General features: G+C 47.2%; 1 protein-coding gene across 8 annotated transcripts in view; it reads left to right on the top strand.

Annotated features, from left to right (window-relative positions):
* The window catches only part of FGFR2 (fibroblast growth factor receptor 2), a 190,977-nt gene that overhangs the window by 58,715 nt on the left and 115,130 nt on the right, over positions 1–17,132 (top strand). For 6 of the 8 annotated variants that reach the window (XM_060125350.1, XM_060125351.1, XM_060125347.1 and 3 more), the window contains exons 3-4: positions 8,031–8,297; positions 9,184–9,261. The exons of 1 other annotated variant lie outside the window; for it this stretch is intronic. In XM_060125350.1, coding sequence (XP_059981333.1) covers positions 8,031–8,297; positions 9,184–9,261 — 345 coding nt within the window. The remainder of the gene's footprint in view (positions 1–8,030; positions 8,298–9,183; positions 9,262–17,132) is intronic. One more of the 8 variants, XM_060125353.1, reaches the window with a different exon arrangement.

The raw sequence follows: 17,132 nt of genomic DNA, 5'->3' as shown, positions 1-17,132 counted from the left end.
TCCCGTGGGAATTTTGCTCTCCGAACGTGAGTTCGATGCACGCGTTGTGACCGGGGGAAAACCTCTTTTGTGTCCCTCTTGCTTCCTTTTGGAGGACACTATCATTCATAGCCTAAAACCTTGGATCAGAAGAAGATGGGATGCTGACAAAATACGGGGTGAATATTTCCGCATTTGGGGTCCGAATATTGGGCGATAACGGTGGCTCACTCTTAAATGCGCACTTTCTTAGGCACTTTACTATTTCCACATTTTTATTTTCTCTTAGGTAACAACGTCATTTCTTTTCAAACTTGGAGAGCTGTTCACCGGGTTTCTCAAAGACAGACCTAAATGATATGAGGGGTGCGCCTAAATATATAATTTTTAATGGTTACCATATTGGAAGCATTAGCCATTATCCCATCTGATCACCAGGAATGCGAGCCAGGCTAGAGTTTCTGGAACAGTCAGGCTACTGTGGCAGAGACAGCTATGAGTGGTTGTCCTGGCCCCCGTGATACCGCCAAGGAGAGTTTTAAGTCCTGACGTGAGTCTGCAAGACACCCCGACAAAGGGTTGGAAGAGAAAACTGCAGCCTGTTTACTTATCTGTGTTCCAGGGCTTTGAGTTCTTTGAGGCCCCCATTTTTATGTTGGCAGTATTTCTTGAGGTAGAGAACTTTCATCTTTATATTGTGCAGAGTATTTGTCTCTCCCTTCCCCCCTTAAGGAACAAGTAGTACCCAGGCCTTATAAGGCCTCTGTTTGAGGCCCGGATTTTGTCTCCTGCAAGCCCGTTCTCGTAAAGGAGAAGCTTCGAGCCTGTCTGAGCTGGAAACAGCCAGCTCTGCTGCTGCCATCTGGGTGTCTGCGGAACCCCCGTGCTAGGGCACGCGAGGGTGGTCATTTCTGACTTGAGTGCAGGGACACCAGGACCTTTCAATCTTTCTACGGCTAAGCTTTGATGCCACCTAGATGGAACCTGTGCCGTAGAAAAGTGTGGGCTTCGCTCTTCCAAAGCCCCTGTGCTCTAAGACACCATGGATTACGGAAAAGCAATGCGATATAGATGTCTGTCTGTCCAGACTCCCTCCGTTCCGGCTGGTAGAAAGTACTTTGGCAGTGCTGTGTACGTGAGGGATTCTGTATTCTGTTCCTATGGACAGGAACTGGGGGGGGTGGCCAGTTGAAACTTCTTGCCGGGACTGGAGTGTGGCCTCTACGGGCCATCGTAAAGACCAGGAGGATGAGTCTGCAACAGACACTTACCTGCTCTGTGCCCTGTGACACTGCAGTGACGTGTGCAGCTGCGTCCTGTGTATTTCTTCTGTCAAGACAGTGGCAGCCCCACAGCAGTGATATTTATTCCTCTCGTGCGAGGTGGCGGAAGGTCGGGAGGGCACCAGGAAACCGGGGCTGTTTTACTACTCTTGCCTCACATGCTGGTGTCGTAGTTCCCGGGGAGGCCTGCCACCCATACCCCCTAGCAGGACACCCCTTTCCCTGTCTCTTCCTCCCCTCCTCTCTTGCTGAAGAATCTGTTTAGGGATTTCTTTCTCCATTTCTTCCCCTTCCTGGAGGAATGTCTTTAGGGCTTGGATACCCCTGACTTTCTCAGATGGAGGGACCTCAGGGGGGATGCATTCCAGGGGTGACCCCCCTGCATCCTTGAACCCGGGGCTCCCATTTCTTAGCTGTGATCATCTTGACCTTTGAAAAGACACTGGTCCCTAGGAAACCCCAGAAAAGGCTGAATTTGTGTAGTTAGTTGTCCCCTTGGCATATGCGGCTCTTTTCTTCCTTAACAGTTTAAATCTGTCATCCATTCTCCACGAAATGATTGGACAGGGCAAGACACGGGTTTCCCATCTGTTCTCTGTTTGCATTTGGGCGCCATTTCAAAAACCACACGGGAAAAGTTTATAGGCAAACATTATAAAAAGTGACAGTCTGAAGTGCTGCTATGGCTGGTACGGCAGCATCAAGTGTTACCTGAAATAGCTCCCTGTTCCAGATTCTCTCCTGCTCCAATTCTCTCCAATTGTCTCAAGACGGCCTCCCGATGACACCAGGGAAGAATTCAGCTGGTCATGTACAGCGAAGTCCCAGAAACCACAGCCTTTTCTGACTTTTACAAGACTTGCCCCTCCCTGGGCTCTGCTCACCCCCAGCAAGGATTGGTTTCGCTGTGTTGATTTCCTGTGAAGTAAAGCTGGTGACATCAGCGTGATGTCACACCTCTGCCCTGATCCACTGCGGGACTTGGGGTGTCAGGCAGCCCTCACCTCCTCAATCTCCTCTCCGCAGTTGGAGGCCCCTCAGTTCTACATTCCAGGAGCTCCCAAAGCATCCCGGCTTCAGAGTTTCTTAGGGGTGGGAAGGAGATGCAGCTCCGAACAGGAATCACACACCAGCCGTGTGCAGTGGCGGCTGTTAGTCACACCATTCACTTTTTGATGAGCTGCAGAGATGCCCATCTCTCATTTTTTAATATCAGATTAGTCCATTTTTTGGAAAGCAGCTGTGTGATAAGATGCCACTTGTGCTTCTCAAGTGTTTGAAACTTGTGGGGAGAAAGTTCAGATTGATGCAACCGAAGATCTGCACAGCCGAGCTGCCCCCGCCAGGCGTGTGGCCTCAGCAAGTAGAAACACGTGCCTTTTCGTCCTCCCAGAAAGTAAACTCAGCGCCTTGTTTGTTTAACACTTTTAGGTACAGAGACAAAGAATGTCCAGCACTGGTGTGTGCGCTCCAGCCTTCTTGCTTCTTTGAGAATTGTAATTTATATTATGAAAGATATGAGGAAACATTTTCTGTCCGTGGAAGCCTCTGAAAGAGCAGTTGGTGTATAGCAAAGTGGCTTCTGGAGCCTTCTCCTCGTTGTGTTTTGGTGAGAACAGATGACGGAAGTGTTGGGCTGTGTGTGTGCTCTGCATGGATTTCTCCACTCCTGTCTGTAAGAAAGAGTAAAAAGTATGCTACAGTACCAGAAAAAATAAATGCAGGAGATATTAATATTGCTATAAAAGGTATCGTTTAAATCTCTCAGGGAATACTTTGCCCCGTGTCAACCATCATATTTTATAGAGCAGGCCGTGCAGCTTGGTGGACTCAAGGGGAGGCACTGTGACACTGGGAGGTGATCCCATCACAGTTAGAGGGGTGGGTAGGGTACCGCAGATGCAGCATCACCGATGTCAGAGGGAACCGGCCCGTCGTCTCCATGGAGCAAAGTGAGGTCGGTACCACTGTGGAGGTGCCCACAGAGCACTCGGGAGCACGTGGCAGGGAGTCACCTGGAGGATAGCGGCGCAGAAGAGAAACCAAGCCCCAGTGGCCGCGTGGGAGGGGCAGGGACAGAGCTGCCTCCACTGAGCCAGTGGTTTGGGTCTCGGGCTAAGCGTCCGTGCCCTGGGATGTCTTCGATGCAGGAACCTACGAGCTGGGCCACGGGAGCTGCTGGGTGGCCTGGGATGGGTGTGTCGTTCTGCCCCTCACCCCCACCATGTGCCCCACTGGTCTTCCCCGACTTTTAATCCCCAACCTCTTCTCCCTTCTTCCCCCCTTTCTATTCACTGTCCCATCCTCCCTAAGTTGCGCTTGAAGTCCTAGATCATGCAGGAATATTGCTGGGTTCTGCCGGGGTTCCCCAAAGCCGCCACAGACCCCCAGATGAGCCTGTTGTGAAATAATCAGCTGGAAAGGGGGGAGCACACACTTTTAGAATCTCCCACTGGTGGTAGTTACTGGTTTCAGACCTTGAAGGTGGATGGCTTAACGTTATGAATGAACATTGTTATCTTATTGATGTATTTTGGGGAATTATTTTACTACCCTTGAAGCTTATCATCTAATTGGAAAACTGGGTGACAGGTTTTTTTTTTTTTTTTTTTTTTTTTGCGGTACACGGGCCTGTCACTGCTGTGGCCTCTCCCGTTGCGGAGCACAGGCTCCGGACGCGCAGGCTCAGCGGCCATGGCTAACGGGCCCAGCCGCTCCGCGGCACGTGGGATCTTCCCGGACCGGGGCACGAACCCGTGTCCCCTGCATCAGTAGGCAGACTCTCAACCACTGCGCCACCTGGGAAGCCTTGGGTGATAGTTTTTGTTTGTTTTTTTTTTTTAAAGAAATGAAATCCTTTAGTTTATTTATTTATTTTTGCTGTGTTGGGTCTTAGTTTCTGTGTGAGGGCTTTCCCTAGTTGTGGCAAGCGGGGGCCACTCTTCATCGCAGTGCACGGGCCTCTCACTATCGCGGCCTCTCCTGTTGCGGAGCACAGGCTCCAGACGCGCAGGCTCAGTAGTTGTGGCTCACAGGCCCAGTCACTCCGCGGCATGTGGGATCTTCCCGGACCGGGGCACGAACCCGTGTCCCCTGCATCAGCAGGTGGACTCTCAACCACTGCGCCACCAGGGAAGCCCTGGGTGACAGTTTTGACCTGGTTTTCCTGGAAATTAAAACCACTCTTAGTATCTCAAGTCACCTTACCAGTCCTTTTGACCTGGGAGCCAATCATTAGTAGCATCACTCTGTATCCATGGCGATACAAATCCAAGGAGTCTCTCTGATGATCCTCCGAAAAGAGAGGCGCTCGAGATCGTGGTAGCGTCTTCAGCCTTGAAGAATGATGGAGATAGTGACCGTCATGGGCCCAACAAGGTATAGTTGGAAGGTCAGGTTCATACTGAATGGCTTGTTGGATTCTCAAGATAATATCCTGTTTTGGGGGCATTCTTGCTTCTCAGGAGATGAGGAAGCTGAGGCCGAGAGCCTAGGTAGGAGCAGAGTGGGCTTGGACCTCAGGGCTTCATCCTTTTCCCAGGCAGGCCGCACGCACTTAACCAGCATCTCCTGTGTGTCCAGCCTGAACAGGACGTGGTCCTTACTGCCCCGTGTTACCTCCTTCTGCAGCAGCAGGTGGTAGTGTCCTTTCGGTGATGTTGGTCCAGCGTCTCAGATACTCCTGGTTTCAGCAAGACTTTGTGGTTTACCCATTTCAGATGAAGGAAAGGCTTCTCAGTCAAAATGCTTTCCTTTAAAAATGGAGAAATCATAATTCCACCTTTGTCCGGAGGGAAATTTTTCTGCATCATAACTGCAAGTGTCTTGCTTTTTTTTCTTTTTAAACAAACAAAACAAAACAGAAGCAAAACAGTATTAGAGCTTTCCAGTGCCTCCATGAAATAGGGACATGGCTTCCCCTTATCCGAGGGCCAGGACAGAACAGGTTGGCCCTACGGGTCCTGGGCTCTCCTTTAAGGGAGGAAAGTGTTGCAGCTTCTGACCAGCTGGCTTTTTGCTCAGTCATCTCTTGATGACCAGTTCTGGCTCAGAGGAAAGCAGATTCCACAACATTCTTGGTAACTTGCTGATCATACAATGTGGTTGTAATAAATATCGATTATTTTATGACCCAGGCTAAGCCACTGGCAGCTCATCCTAACATTGTGGGTGCTGTTTCTGTGATCAGTTGTTGGAGACCCAGGACCCAAATGACATCTGATCCTCGCCTTGACCAGCTGTGAAAGGGGTGGGCCAGGTGGCCTTTGGGGGCCCGTCATTTCGGATATTGACTGGCCCTGACTCTAGGAGGTGGGAAGAGGAGATGCTCTGAGATTACGGGCCAAGCTGATTCCTTTGTTCTTCTCCGTTTCCCCTCTTACCCGCATTTCTGCTCAGGATCCAGAGTTCAAAACATTTTTATTAGTCCCTGAATTCGGCAGCATTATGACTTAGCCTTGGGAGGCCGCATCTGAGGACCTTCCAGCTCAGTTCCCAGCCACATCTTTTAAGCATTGCTTTGCCCTTCACTTCTCTCCAGAGAAGACTTCTCTGACCATGCTATACAACAGGAGTTGGTGAACTTGCCCTAAAGGGCGAGACTGTAACTATTTTAGGTTCTGCAGGCCATTAGGTCTCTGTTTCAACTACTCAGCTCTGCCACTGTCACATCACAGCAGCCCCAGACAATACGTAAGCATGGCCGTGCGCCTATAAAACTTTGTTTACAAAGACAGATGATGGCTGGGTTCGGCCCGGGAGCTGTGGTTAGCCAACTCCTGCTTTGGAGCCCGGAGCCTCCATCTCTGGGTGTGCCGCTAACCTGCTGAATCTTCTCCCTGACACTTAGGAGCACCCTGCATGCTTTCTCGTTTTGTCGATGTTGTATTTATTGTCTATCACCCACTGTAATTAATATCCCATAAGTGCAAGGACTGTTTTTGTTTCCTGTTGCTTCTTGAGCATCCGGAATGAAAAGCAGCGTGGCCCGTAGTAGGTGCTCAATAAATAACTGTTGAATGAGAAAAACAAACTTTTGAAATGTAACCTGCTTGTCATTGGGGCTTTCTGCCCTTGCTTTGGGGTGTGTTTTTCCCTGTTAAACATGACTTCTATTTTCTCCTCTTTGTGTGGTAACCTCCTTATGTTCCCATCCTGTTCAACGTCTGGGCCCTTCTTGGCGTGGATGCCTCGGTGAGGCTAGGGGTGCCCCTTTGGGGGGCCCTGGCCCTCCATGTTGGCTGGCGGTGGTGGTGGGGAGAAGGATTTTTCTAGAACCAGATGCGTGCGGCTCTTGCTGGTCCTTGGATCCAGGGACTGAAACGTGAAGTAACTTTCTTTCAATCTTATGTGGGAGATTGGTCCAGGCCACATTCAGAAGGACAAAACAATTGCCTTGTGATGTTGCCCAGCTTTGGAACCGTCCCAGAGCCGGGAAGCTTTGTGTTCTTCTGGGCCTGGGACTCTGGGTACCATTCATAGTTCTCCCTGTGGAGGATGAAAGCCGATTCACAGACCCTCGTGGGTCCCGGCTGGCAGCTCCGGCTGTTCTTGACGCACGGCTCCTTGTCAGTCCTTTCGCGGAGGCTGGATCCTGCCAGGTCCCATCTTGCCCTGTTCGAAATGATCACCTTCCATGCGTCTGCCTGGGGCAGGGGAGGGACTCACAAAGAGCCACAAGACCTCAGCCCTCTCTTCAGGATCTTGGCATCTCCTCTGGACAGGACAAGTCCCTCAGGAATGTCGTCCGTCCCCAAGAGCTGGGGAAGAGGGGAGACCCGCTTCCCTCTGGGCCAGGGTGGCTGGTGGCACCCCCTCATCCGGGAGGGCACGAGTGATTTGGGCCTTGAAGGGCGGGTTGGTGTTAGCGTGGAGGCAAGGGAGGAAGGAACAGCCCTAAAGGAGACAAAGGCCGAGGCCTGAGGAGGCTGAAACCCAGGGTGTATGGCAGGGGCTTTTGGGCAGGGAGCGGTCCAGCTTTCCGAACGGAGCGACAGTCCTGCAGCCTTCAGCAGCTTCATTTCAGGATCCATTTACGTGTAATGGGGGCTGGGGACCGCCTCTTGGCTCCCTGGGGGCATTTTTCTCTTTTCTGTTTTGACATTAACGCCTTCAGGCTATTATTATTTTAAGGGAAAGCAGTGTATCCCAGCTCACCCAGCGCCGAAGTAAGACTCCAGACCAGCAATGTTCCGATCTGAGCCTGAGAGTTTGAGGCATTTCTTTTTAAGAAGCTCAGATTTATGACAACAGGCAGAGTCAGCACAAATAAATAGGGGTGTGTGTGTGTGTGTGCGTGCATGCGTGCGTGTGTGTGTGTGTGTGTGTGTACACAGCCATGCAGTCATGTGGAATTAAACCATTTGTAAAACACACGATCTCACAGATTAAAAACGCCACGATGATAGACTTTCCCGGGGGTTACAGTGTAAGCAGGCTTTGGATTGATAATCGACTTTAGCGTTTTCTTGTACAGTGTCTTTCCAAGTTGGGTTTGGGTTTGTGTTTGTGTTTAACGCTCTACAGTTTGTGGAAACTCAGTGGGGCAGCTTTTGCCGGGTGCTTCCTCTGGTTGGTTTTGGATTCTCCTCTTCTCCTTGGTGAGGGCGGCTTCTGGGGGTGCGAGGAGAAGCAGACACCCTGGGGCCATTTGCAAAGCATGAACTGCCTCTCTTGGGAGTCAAGGGGCCTCCACTGACCTTTGTTGGACGTTCTCTCCTTTCCCTCTTTCCCATCTGTCTCCGTCTTCTCTCTCCCACCTTTCTGCAGAGCCATCAACCAAATACCAAATTTCCCAACCAGAAGTTTACGTGGCTGCGCCCCGGGAATCGCTAGAGTTGCGCTGCCTGTTGCGAGATGCCGCCATGATCAGTTGGACTAAGGATGGGGTACACTTGGGGCCCAACAATAGGACAGTGCTAATTGGGGAGTACTTGCAGATAAAAGGTGCCACGCCTAGAGACTCCGGCCTCTATGCTTGTACTGCTGCTAGGAATGTAGACAGTGAGACTGTCTACTTCATGGTCAATGTCACAGGTGAGTTGGCCTGCCAGCTGTCTGCTCTCTCTCTTCTCTGTAGCCATTTTTCTGGGTAAAGTGTTATTGGACAAGTGAAATCATAGTGGGATCTGCTAATTGGATGCCAGGCACAGAACTTCACAGTTTGTGATGGATCTGTTTTTGAAGTTCTTCTACGGGACCTGGTATATCAGAGAGGCTGGTCGTTAAAAATGACGGGATTCTCATGTGCACAGTAACATTTTTCATTTAAGACAGCACACTTTCCTATAAGTAAAAACACATCTTTTTTTTTTTTTTTTTACCCCCATACCACCGGCATCCTTGGCATTTAGAACATAGAATTGAAACTTGGATGCTGAAGATTTCTGCTTCCTTTTGTTAAAATTTGAGTTTCTCTCCTTGACTTTTCTTCCATGTGGTGAGGAGGGACTGCACAGGACCCCTTTTGCAGCCAAGTTTAAAGTTCCGCTTTCAGAATATTAGTAAACGGTCAGAAGGCCACACGGGGGCTAAGTTTTTCTAGCGACTAATTTGCTTTCTTGAAGTAGACCCCGAGTGCTGAAAGCTTGTGTTGGAAAGAATCTTTGGATATTACACAATCAGTAAGTTCGTTGGGGACTCGAGTACCATTTGAAGCTTAAAATCCAGTTTCAGTATATCCAATTTTATAGCAAGTTTAAATAAGGTGAAAGCAAAAAACGTTGAGAATCATAATATAGACAAACTATCATCATGGAGTGAAAATTTAAGCCATTAAAACCATCTTAACTAAACACGGTCTCAGACTTCTTGCCTGGGTTCCTGGGTTGTTGAATCCCCTTTCCAGAAAGACTAAGTTGTAGATGATTGCAACCTTTGGCTCTGCAAAAACACAACCATGGATATGTTCTTTTGAATACAGATGCCATCTCATCCGGAGATGATGAGGACGACACAGATGGCTCGGAGGATTTTGTCAGTGAGAACAGTAACAGCAAGAGTAAGTAATTGCTGTCTCTGAAGGTCCCCGAGAGAGGAGAGCTCAGTGGGAAGGCCTGACTCTAAGCTGTCTCCCTGTCGACTCTTCGGGATGCTGTCGCCCGCGGTCCCCACCTCTCTCTGCTGTGTCTCCTCTCTTGACTTTCAAATCTGAGAATAAACCAGTGTTACTGTACACCCTTCTCTACTGTTTGTTCTCTCTTATTGTGTCAGTAGCCACTTTTCTTTTGAAAGCAGTTATGACTTTTCTTTCCTTGGTTTTCCTTTTTCCTCTGGCTTCTCGCTGTTTGGAGACATAAAGCCAGAAGAGCCATGTAACATCCTGGTCTCTTTCATAACCGTCGACGGTGCTTGGCTTGTCCCAGTGGTTCTCCACGGGGGGTGATTCTCCTCCTTCCCCCTCCCCAGGGGGACACTGGGCAATGTTTGGTTGTCTCAGCACAGGAAGTTGGGGGGATGCTAGTGGCTTTGAAGAGGGCAGGGATGCTGCTAATAAACATCTTTACAATGTACAGGGCAGCCCCATAACAAAGAACTATCTAGTCCAAAATGTGGATAGTGCCAAGGTTGAGAAACCATGGCCTTGTGAAACATTAGTGCTTGCTGAGCAGAAATAAGGGAAGTGTGTCTTACGTTGCAGATAGAAAAGGGGGGCAACAAATGCTGTTTGCCCATTTAAAGGCAGTTAAAGCACTGCCGTAACTGACACTAGGAGGCCTTTACATGGTGAGAATGTGGCCTCTCAGAGCTGGGCAGCCTCGGTTCAAATGCTGCTCCACCACTGCCGAGTTGGGTAACCTTGGGCAAGTAATTTCACTTTTGTGCCTCAGTTTCTTTATCTGTAAAATGGGAATAATCACAATATCTTTTGGGGTTATGAGGGTTAGTGAGTCCATATTTGTACATTGCTCAGAAAAATATTTGTGAGTTTATTTAATAAAGAAGATCAAATATTTCCAATAACATGGTTGGAATATTTCCAAAGTGATTTTGCATTGGTCAGTGGCATTCTTTGCTTAGATGTTATATTCTACGTTTTCTCAAAAGGATATTACTTTAATAACTTTAAACAAGGCCTAAATAGTAAGATAATTCGTTATTAAAATAGACCCAGGGCTTTTTCAAGGAAGAAGAGAAAAATCCATGTTGTCCGGCACCTGGGATAATGTTTTGCTTAAGTGGGGAACTGGATTTGTCTCTTGAGTCTCCTAGCAGCTTAGGCAAAAAGGGAGGTATTTTGGCTCATATAGTTTTCACTCTTTGACAAGAGAAAGCTTGTGACCACTAGCATCAGCATCACTTAAGAACTTACTGGGAATGAAAATTCTCAGGGCCCACCCCGGACCCACTGAATTAGAAACTTTGGGAGTGATTCTGATGCACAGGAAGCGTAAGAACCACTGGCTTAGGGATTCACACATGCAGATCTGCTTCCAGAAGGAGTTTATTGTTAGAGATCTCGTTGGTAAAACAGTGGGTAATAAGGCGAGTGAAAGTGTCTTCCGCTGTGCTTTGTACCAGCCTTCTAATGAGGTGGTTGTTATCATTGCGATTTAGTAATAAAACACTGGTACGTTACAACATGCCGCTCACTTCTTATTAGTTCTCTGGCTCCGGCAGGAGAGGCAGTGACCCTGACAGTGATGAAAAGGGTCTGCTCTGGGCCGACTCTGGACTGGCTGCTGGTTCAGTCAGTGCCCCCAACGACCAGATAAGGTGGAGACAGGAGTTGTTTGTGTTTTATTCATTGGCAATCTGTGATTCAGTGAGCCAATAGCCGAGCCTCAGTTCAGTCAGAGAGGCCTGTTGCATGTCTAATCACAGCGCCCCTCTGCCAATACTCAGGGTGATGACGGGGGTGAAGGGAGGATGCTCGCACAGCTGTTTACAGCTCTCAAGTGGTACCCGTGTGTGGGAGCCATTGCTGGTGACTGGGACATCAGATTCAGCGCGGTTCTGTTGGCATGCCTGGGAACCGTGTTGTTCTGGTGATCAGTCCCCTGCCTAATAACACGTTACCCGGAATATGCAGGAAGTTATCAAATGTAACGGCAGGGTAGGCTGAATGAACTGAATCTCTCTCTGATGACTCTCTTTTCATCCTGAATACTAGTCCTGACTGCTCAGTGCCCAGGTAGGGCCAGGTAGTAGAGTGTTTTAAGGCACGCCAGCCCACGTTGAGTGAATGGCCGTGCCTTCCTTCACCTTGCAACCAGGGTTCTTTGTAATTAGCTCTCGAATGACACCAACTCTGCCCCGAAGTGGGTGCTCTGCAGTGATTAAGGGCTGGTGTTAGCTGTACCAGGCAGATACTGCTGTCGGGAATTGCCTCTGTTTGGTGCCTGTGAAACCTTAGATGCGATTTAAAGTGATAGCAGTTCTTAGCTGGCTCCTTGGCCTCTGCCATCTGTTAGTGTGATTAGGCCGGTCTGATTCACAGGTGCAGCCTGGGGCAGCTGAGATTAAGCAGCTGTGGCCCGTGTGGACAGAGGAATGCCATGGCCAGGGTAATTGGCAAGGCGGGGAAGGGGATGTTGCCATTAAGACAATTTTTTGCCACCTCGAGTGTCAAATGCCTGACCTGATTAATAGGGAAAATTGTAGAAGCACTGAATTCTTTGCATTTTCAGCCACCTGGAAACCACTCATGTGTCCAAATTGATTCCTTCGGTGCCTTCTGATTGCCTGGAGATGCCACTGGGGTATGTTTGAAAGTTCCCCTTCAGTGAAGTTAACAAATGATGCGCCAGTAACCCTGTGCTGACAGTGATAGCTCTGAGCTTCTCTGAGAAGGGTTTTTCTCTTTTAGGATTGGTCTACGTTACTTCTCCATCAAGTGATTCCAAAAATAGATTGTAGGTTACTCTCTTGCTGGTATTCCTGTTTATCTAATTTTGTCAGTTAACTCTCAGAAGCCAAGCTTATCTGCCTGGTAGAGTTCTTCTTAGATTCTGTACGGAGTGCAAAAAGTATGGTAGTCAAATATAATGGCAAAAAGCACAGTCAAAAATTAAGGCAGGATTGTTGCATTTTGGCCGTGAAACTGGTATCCGTTAACCTCCAGGTCCGATTTGAGTTTTATAGGAACGTACTGCAATGTTCGGGTTGATCTGAACTCTTACCTCATCCTGCGAGACCCAGCTCAAAAGTGGGCTCCTCTGTAGAGGATTTCCTTGTTTACACTGGGCGATTGAGTGGCTTTGACTGTTGTTCACGGGTTCTGTTGTATCACAGGTAGTGTACATTGTATCACGTGTAGTATCACGTATCTCAGACCTGCCTTTTCTGGTAGATTGCTTCTGGAGGGCAAGGACTAGCCTGGATGTTGAATGAATATTTTGTGGAACTACCGTCCTCACGTATATCTTTTACAGATCCCATTAAAAACAGAGCAGCGTTCAGGTTTGGTTTGTACATTAAGAGAATAAGCTGATGTTTCTCAAAGAGTATCCCTTGGAACCCTAGTTCGGCATAATTCTCTGCCAAAAATGAGTTGTATTTTGAAATGAATTTGGAAAATACCTCATACCGTGACCTTTCTTGAAGACTTACAGTGTCCATCAGCCTGTTACAAGCTCTGGGAAGTTCTGTAGTAAGACATCTGTTTCTTTTTGTCCTTTCCCTGGGTTTTCCAAACTTATTGACCGTAAGACCCTTTTTAAAATATAACATCTATTCACATCCTGCTGCACGTGCTTTGAAAATCCCCGCAATGGGCTGATTTGATTGATCTGACTGCCTCCCCTTTAAGGCAAGTTCTTCCATCACAGATGTGAAGGGCATTCTCCGGTCATATTTTAGCATGACTAGCTGATGACCTCACACTTGACCAGTGCTAGACGTTTCCCTGAGTGGAGCAATCTTGTGATGTCACTGCAAGCCCGGCTGCCAGGAAATAATGCTGCTACATATGCCCTTTGGTGAAAGAGACTTTCTCCGGACAGAAAGTGGTGATTTCAAATGCTAATTTTTGAAATGCGTCCAGGTTGAGGATTTTGAAAAGGTTCAAGCTTTGTGCTTTAGCTTAAAAAAGCGTAACTTAACTAGTCCTTGCCTTCCCTAGGTACTAGGTATCTTAATGGGTTATCTGGCAGCAAATAGATAGACGTGTCTGTCCGTTTTTTTCGAGGTACTTTTTATCACCTCCGGCTTGTGTTTAAGTGATTCCTGTCTCTGGAGAACTTGAGACTGACTTCTTGGGAAGGGCATGAGTGACAGAAGGTTCAGGTTGGCTGCTTAACTAGAGGGAATTGATAGTAAGACAGTCGTATCAGGTGGAGTGGTTCTTCCTATTGAGTAAAGAGAGAGAAGGTAATTTTCTATTTTGGCTTTATTTTCGTTCAGACCTGCATCTGCCCATCCTCCATATTAGGGAGAAAGGCAATTTTTTTTTTTTTTTTTTTTTGTTGTTGTAAGCAACTGGGGAAAGTGAAGGTTCTTGGCCTGAGATTCTAAACGTTCATTGATAGACCTGCTGATCGTAACAGTTCACCGTCTCCTTGGCTCTAATTGAGATTTTCCTTGGAAGAGATCGTACCTAAGTTGGTAAATGCTGGTTTCTTAGTTGTGTTGAAGTTTCCAGGAACTGAAGAAAACAAATTTTTAGAAAATGTACCAGCTGCCTAAAGTTTTTGAAACACCTTTGCGGTGAAAACCTCATTACAAGTTTGGTTTGGGTGTTTTATCACAAAGGCCGGGGGTGGTGTTCCATCCATTCGGCCAGATTGAGCGTCTTTTCTTTCTCGGCCTCCCCTCTGGTCCAGCAGCATCACCGGCCACTAGCGGGTTCTCTTTTGAAGGCAGAGCCTGGGAACTCCCCCAAGCAACTGGTCTCCCAGTGGACTTAGGCGTTTCACATGTGGGTCGCTTGCCTGGTTTGTTTTAATGTATTTCTTATTGAATGCCTTGTTGGTCAGCAAGCTGTTGTTTTAATGAGATTTCTCCAATAAAGCCCCCCTGAGCCCCACAGTCACACCTTCACTGACATCTCCATATTTTGTTGGATTTGTTTTCTGTTTCTCTGTGCAAAACTGAAGACAGATGAACTGCAGTCTACTGCAAGGATGGGGTAGAGCTCTCAGAGACGTGCCTCCTTCCCTCATCAGGGGTCAAAGCATTGAAATGTCCTGATTAGTGATATTTTTAAAGGCACTAATTATAGACTTAAGACAGAGGCCTTAGTGAGGCTTTAGAGAGTTTGTGAGACTTAATCTAAGAGCTGAAACAGGCTGTTGTTTTTTTTTTTACATCAATAAAAATACAGTTGGCAGTCATGAGCGGCCACAGCTCACATAAATCTTGAACTTTTGACTTAATTACCATGGGAGAGTTCAAAGGGCAGCATGGAGTGGTTGAAAGAGCACTGCTCAGGGAGCTGGAGACTTGGGTCTAGCCTCAGCCCAGCCTCTGGCCATGTGACCTTGATCAAATCACTTAACCTTTCTGGATGACATTGATCACACCAGCCGTTGGGCCAGATGGTCACTGAGGTCCCTTTTGGTACAGTGGTAATTTGAGTCCATGTTTTTCCTTTAAACCACCAGGCTGTATTCTCTCTATTTGGTGAGAGAGAGAGAGAGAGAGAGAAGACCATAAGCCTTCGATGTCAGGGTGGGGATACGTAAGAGTTTTTGTGGGAGCTGGCTCAGCAGCCCATGTTTTCTCCTTGGGTTTAGGTTGCAGGGTCAAAATAAATCCTCTGATCCTATCATTTGTTGACAGAATCGATATCTGTGTAGAATATAGATAGATACCTGGAAAGAATGTTAGAACCGGGAGGGGCCTTATCAGAACATTCAGTTCAGCTCCCTCATTTTATAGCTCAGGCTTTTAACAGTCGTCCATCTGGTCCGTCCATCCATCCATCCATCCATCTGTTCAATAAACACTTGAGTGCCTGCTTCACAGTCTGAAGGTGGCTTGAGCTGCACACTCCAGGTGATCTGCCCTTATTGGTCAGCAGACATCGAGAGGAATATATTTCAGTCTAGAAACACTCTGGGCATGGAAACAGACATAAATAACCAAGAAGATGGTGGACCAGAGAAGGAATGATGAATCTTTATTGTGGGTTGAAGGGGGGTTAAGAAAGGCTGTGTTGAGGGAACCTTGAGGGAAGTTTCTGTGGGGTTATAAATCTGCTTAACCAGCCACAAGTTAAGAGACTTCTGTTGTATTAAATTAAAATTCTACTTACTTGGTATTATTACTAACATACAGTATCTGTTTCAGTGTAGAAAATGATAATGAGTCAATACGCTAAACCTTGATGATGGGCTTGTATTTATTGATTTATTTTGGCTAGGTCTTACTGTTCCCTTAACTTGGTCGTTATTAGTATTTAATGACTAAGAGAATGTCGTTCTTTTGCTGCATACTACAGCAGAAGATTTGAGAGTGTCAGAGCAGAAGGGGCCATACCTATCATCTAGGTCAACTTATTTCCTCCTGATTTAAGTATAATTCATGTTTTATGCCATCAGGGGCTTATACCACGATTCCGTCTCTATTAAATAAATCCCTAAGATTATGTCAGGGAAGGCGTACAAAGTGGATGCCGTACACCTCTTTCAAGCAACATGGTGTGGCCTTGGCCATCCGTATTGAGCATCTACTGTGTGCTAGAGTCTTCCCTGCTTTTGTAGATCATTAATTTGTTAAGTGAGTTCCTCCTCCAAATGAAAGTTGTTAATGCTGTTCACAGCCTTGGGATAGAGAGGCCTCATTAGGTAGAGGAGCTTTTTAGGAGCCTGGTCCCTGTTTCTCTCCAGCTGCATTGTAGTTCTTGGGGTGGGCACCCTGGCATTTCCATGTGTCCAGACTGCAAACATAGCAGGAAATATTGAAGACAGGAAGAGTTCGCAGAGGACATAGGACATTGATGATGGAAACACAGCAGGGCCATTCCTACAGTGTAATTATTTTTCTGGACCTTCCAGATTCTTCAAGTTTTCCATAAAACTAGTTTATTTCAGAAAGAGCCGTTGTAAAATAATAAAATAACTCCTCCCCTCCAGCATATGTTCTTAAAAAAATTCGTGAGCTTGACTTCTTAAAGGAAGGCCTCATCGTGAAAGCACATGGTGCCTGTGTGACGTTAGCACCCGGAGTGGTGTTGGACACGGAGTTGGTGGTGACCCATCACTGCCACTCAGGGAACCTCGAGAACTTGGCCTGACGGCCCTTTTTGTTGAGTCAAGCTTTGCCGTTATTCAGAGAAAGCGAATGTTGTGAATTTGGGTTTCCAGTGACAGTCATGTAGGTGATTGGCTTCTACTTTGTTGATTAGATTTCACGGCGCCTCACCCACCTGCGATCTCTGAGCCTTTAGATGAGACACACGGTGCCCACAGACTTTATTTAAAAAGATTTTTTTTCTGGTTTCTTCTTTTTTTTTTAACATCTTTATTGGAGTATAATTGCTTTACAATGGTGTGTTAGTTTCTGCTTTATAACAAAGTGAATCAGCTATACGTATACATATATCCCCATATACCCTCCCTCCTGCGTCTCCCTCCCACCCCTCTAGGGGGTCACAAAGCACCGAGCTGATCTCCCCGTGCGATGCAGCTGCTTCCCACTAGCTATCTGTTTTACATTTGGTAGTGTATATATGTCAGTGTTACTCTCTCACTTCATCCCAGCCTAACCTTCCCCCTCCATTGGGTCCTCAAGTCCATTCTCTACGTCTGCGTCTTTATTCCTGTCCTGCCCCAGGTTCATCAGAACCTTTTTTTTTTTTTTTTTTTTTTAGATTCCGTATATATGTGTTAGCATACGGTATTTGTTTTTCTCTTTCTGACTTACTTCACTCTGTAGGACAGACTCTAGGTCCATCCACCTCACTACAAATAACTCAGTTTCATTTCTTTT

Source organism: Lagenorhynchus albirostris, chromosome 16, assembly GCF_949774975.1.
Source record: "Lagenorhynchus albirostris chromosome 16, mLagAlb1.1, whole genome shotgun sequence".
NCBI classification, from domain to species: domain Eukaryota; kingdom Metazoa; phylum Chordata; class Mammalia; order Artiodactyla; family Delphinidae; genus Lagenorhynchus; species Lagenorhynchus albirostris.
Note: the sequence above shows the minus strand (reverse complement) of the source record. Positions and strands in the feature narration are given on the sequence as shown.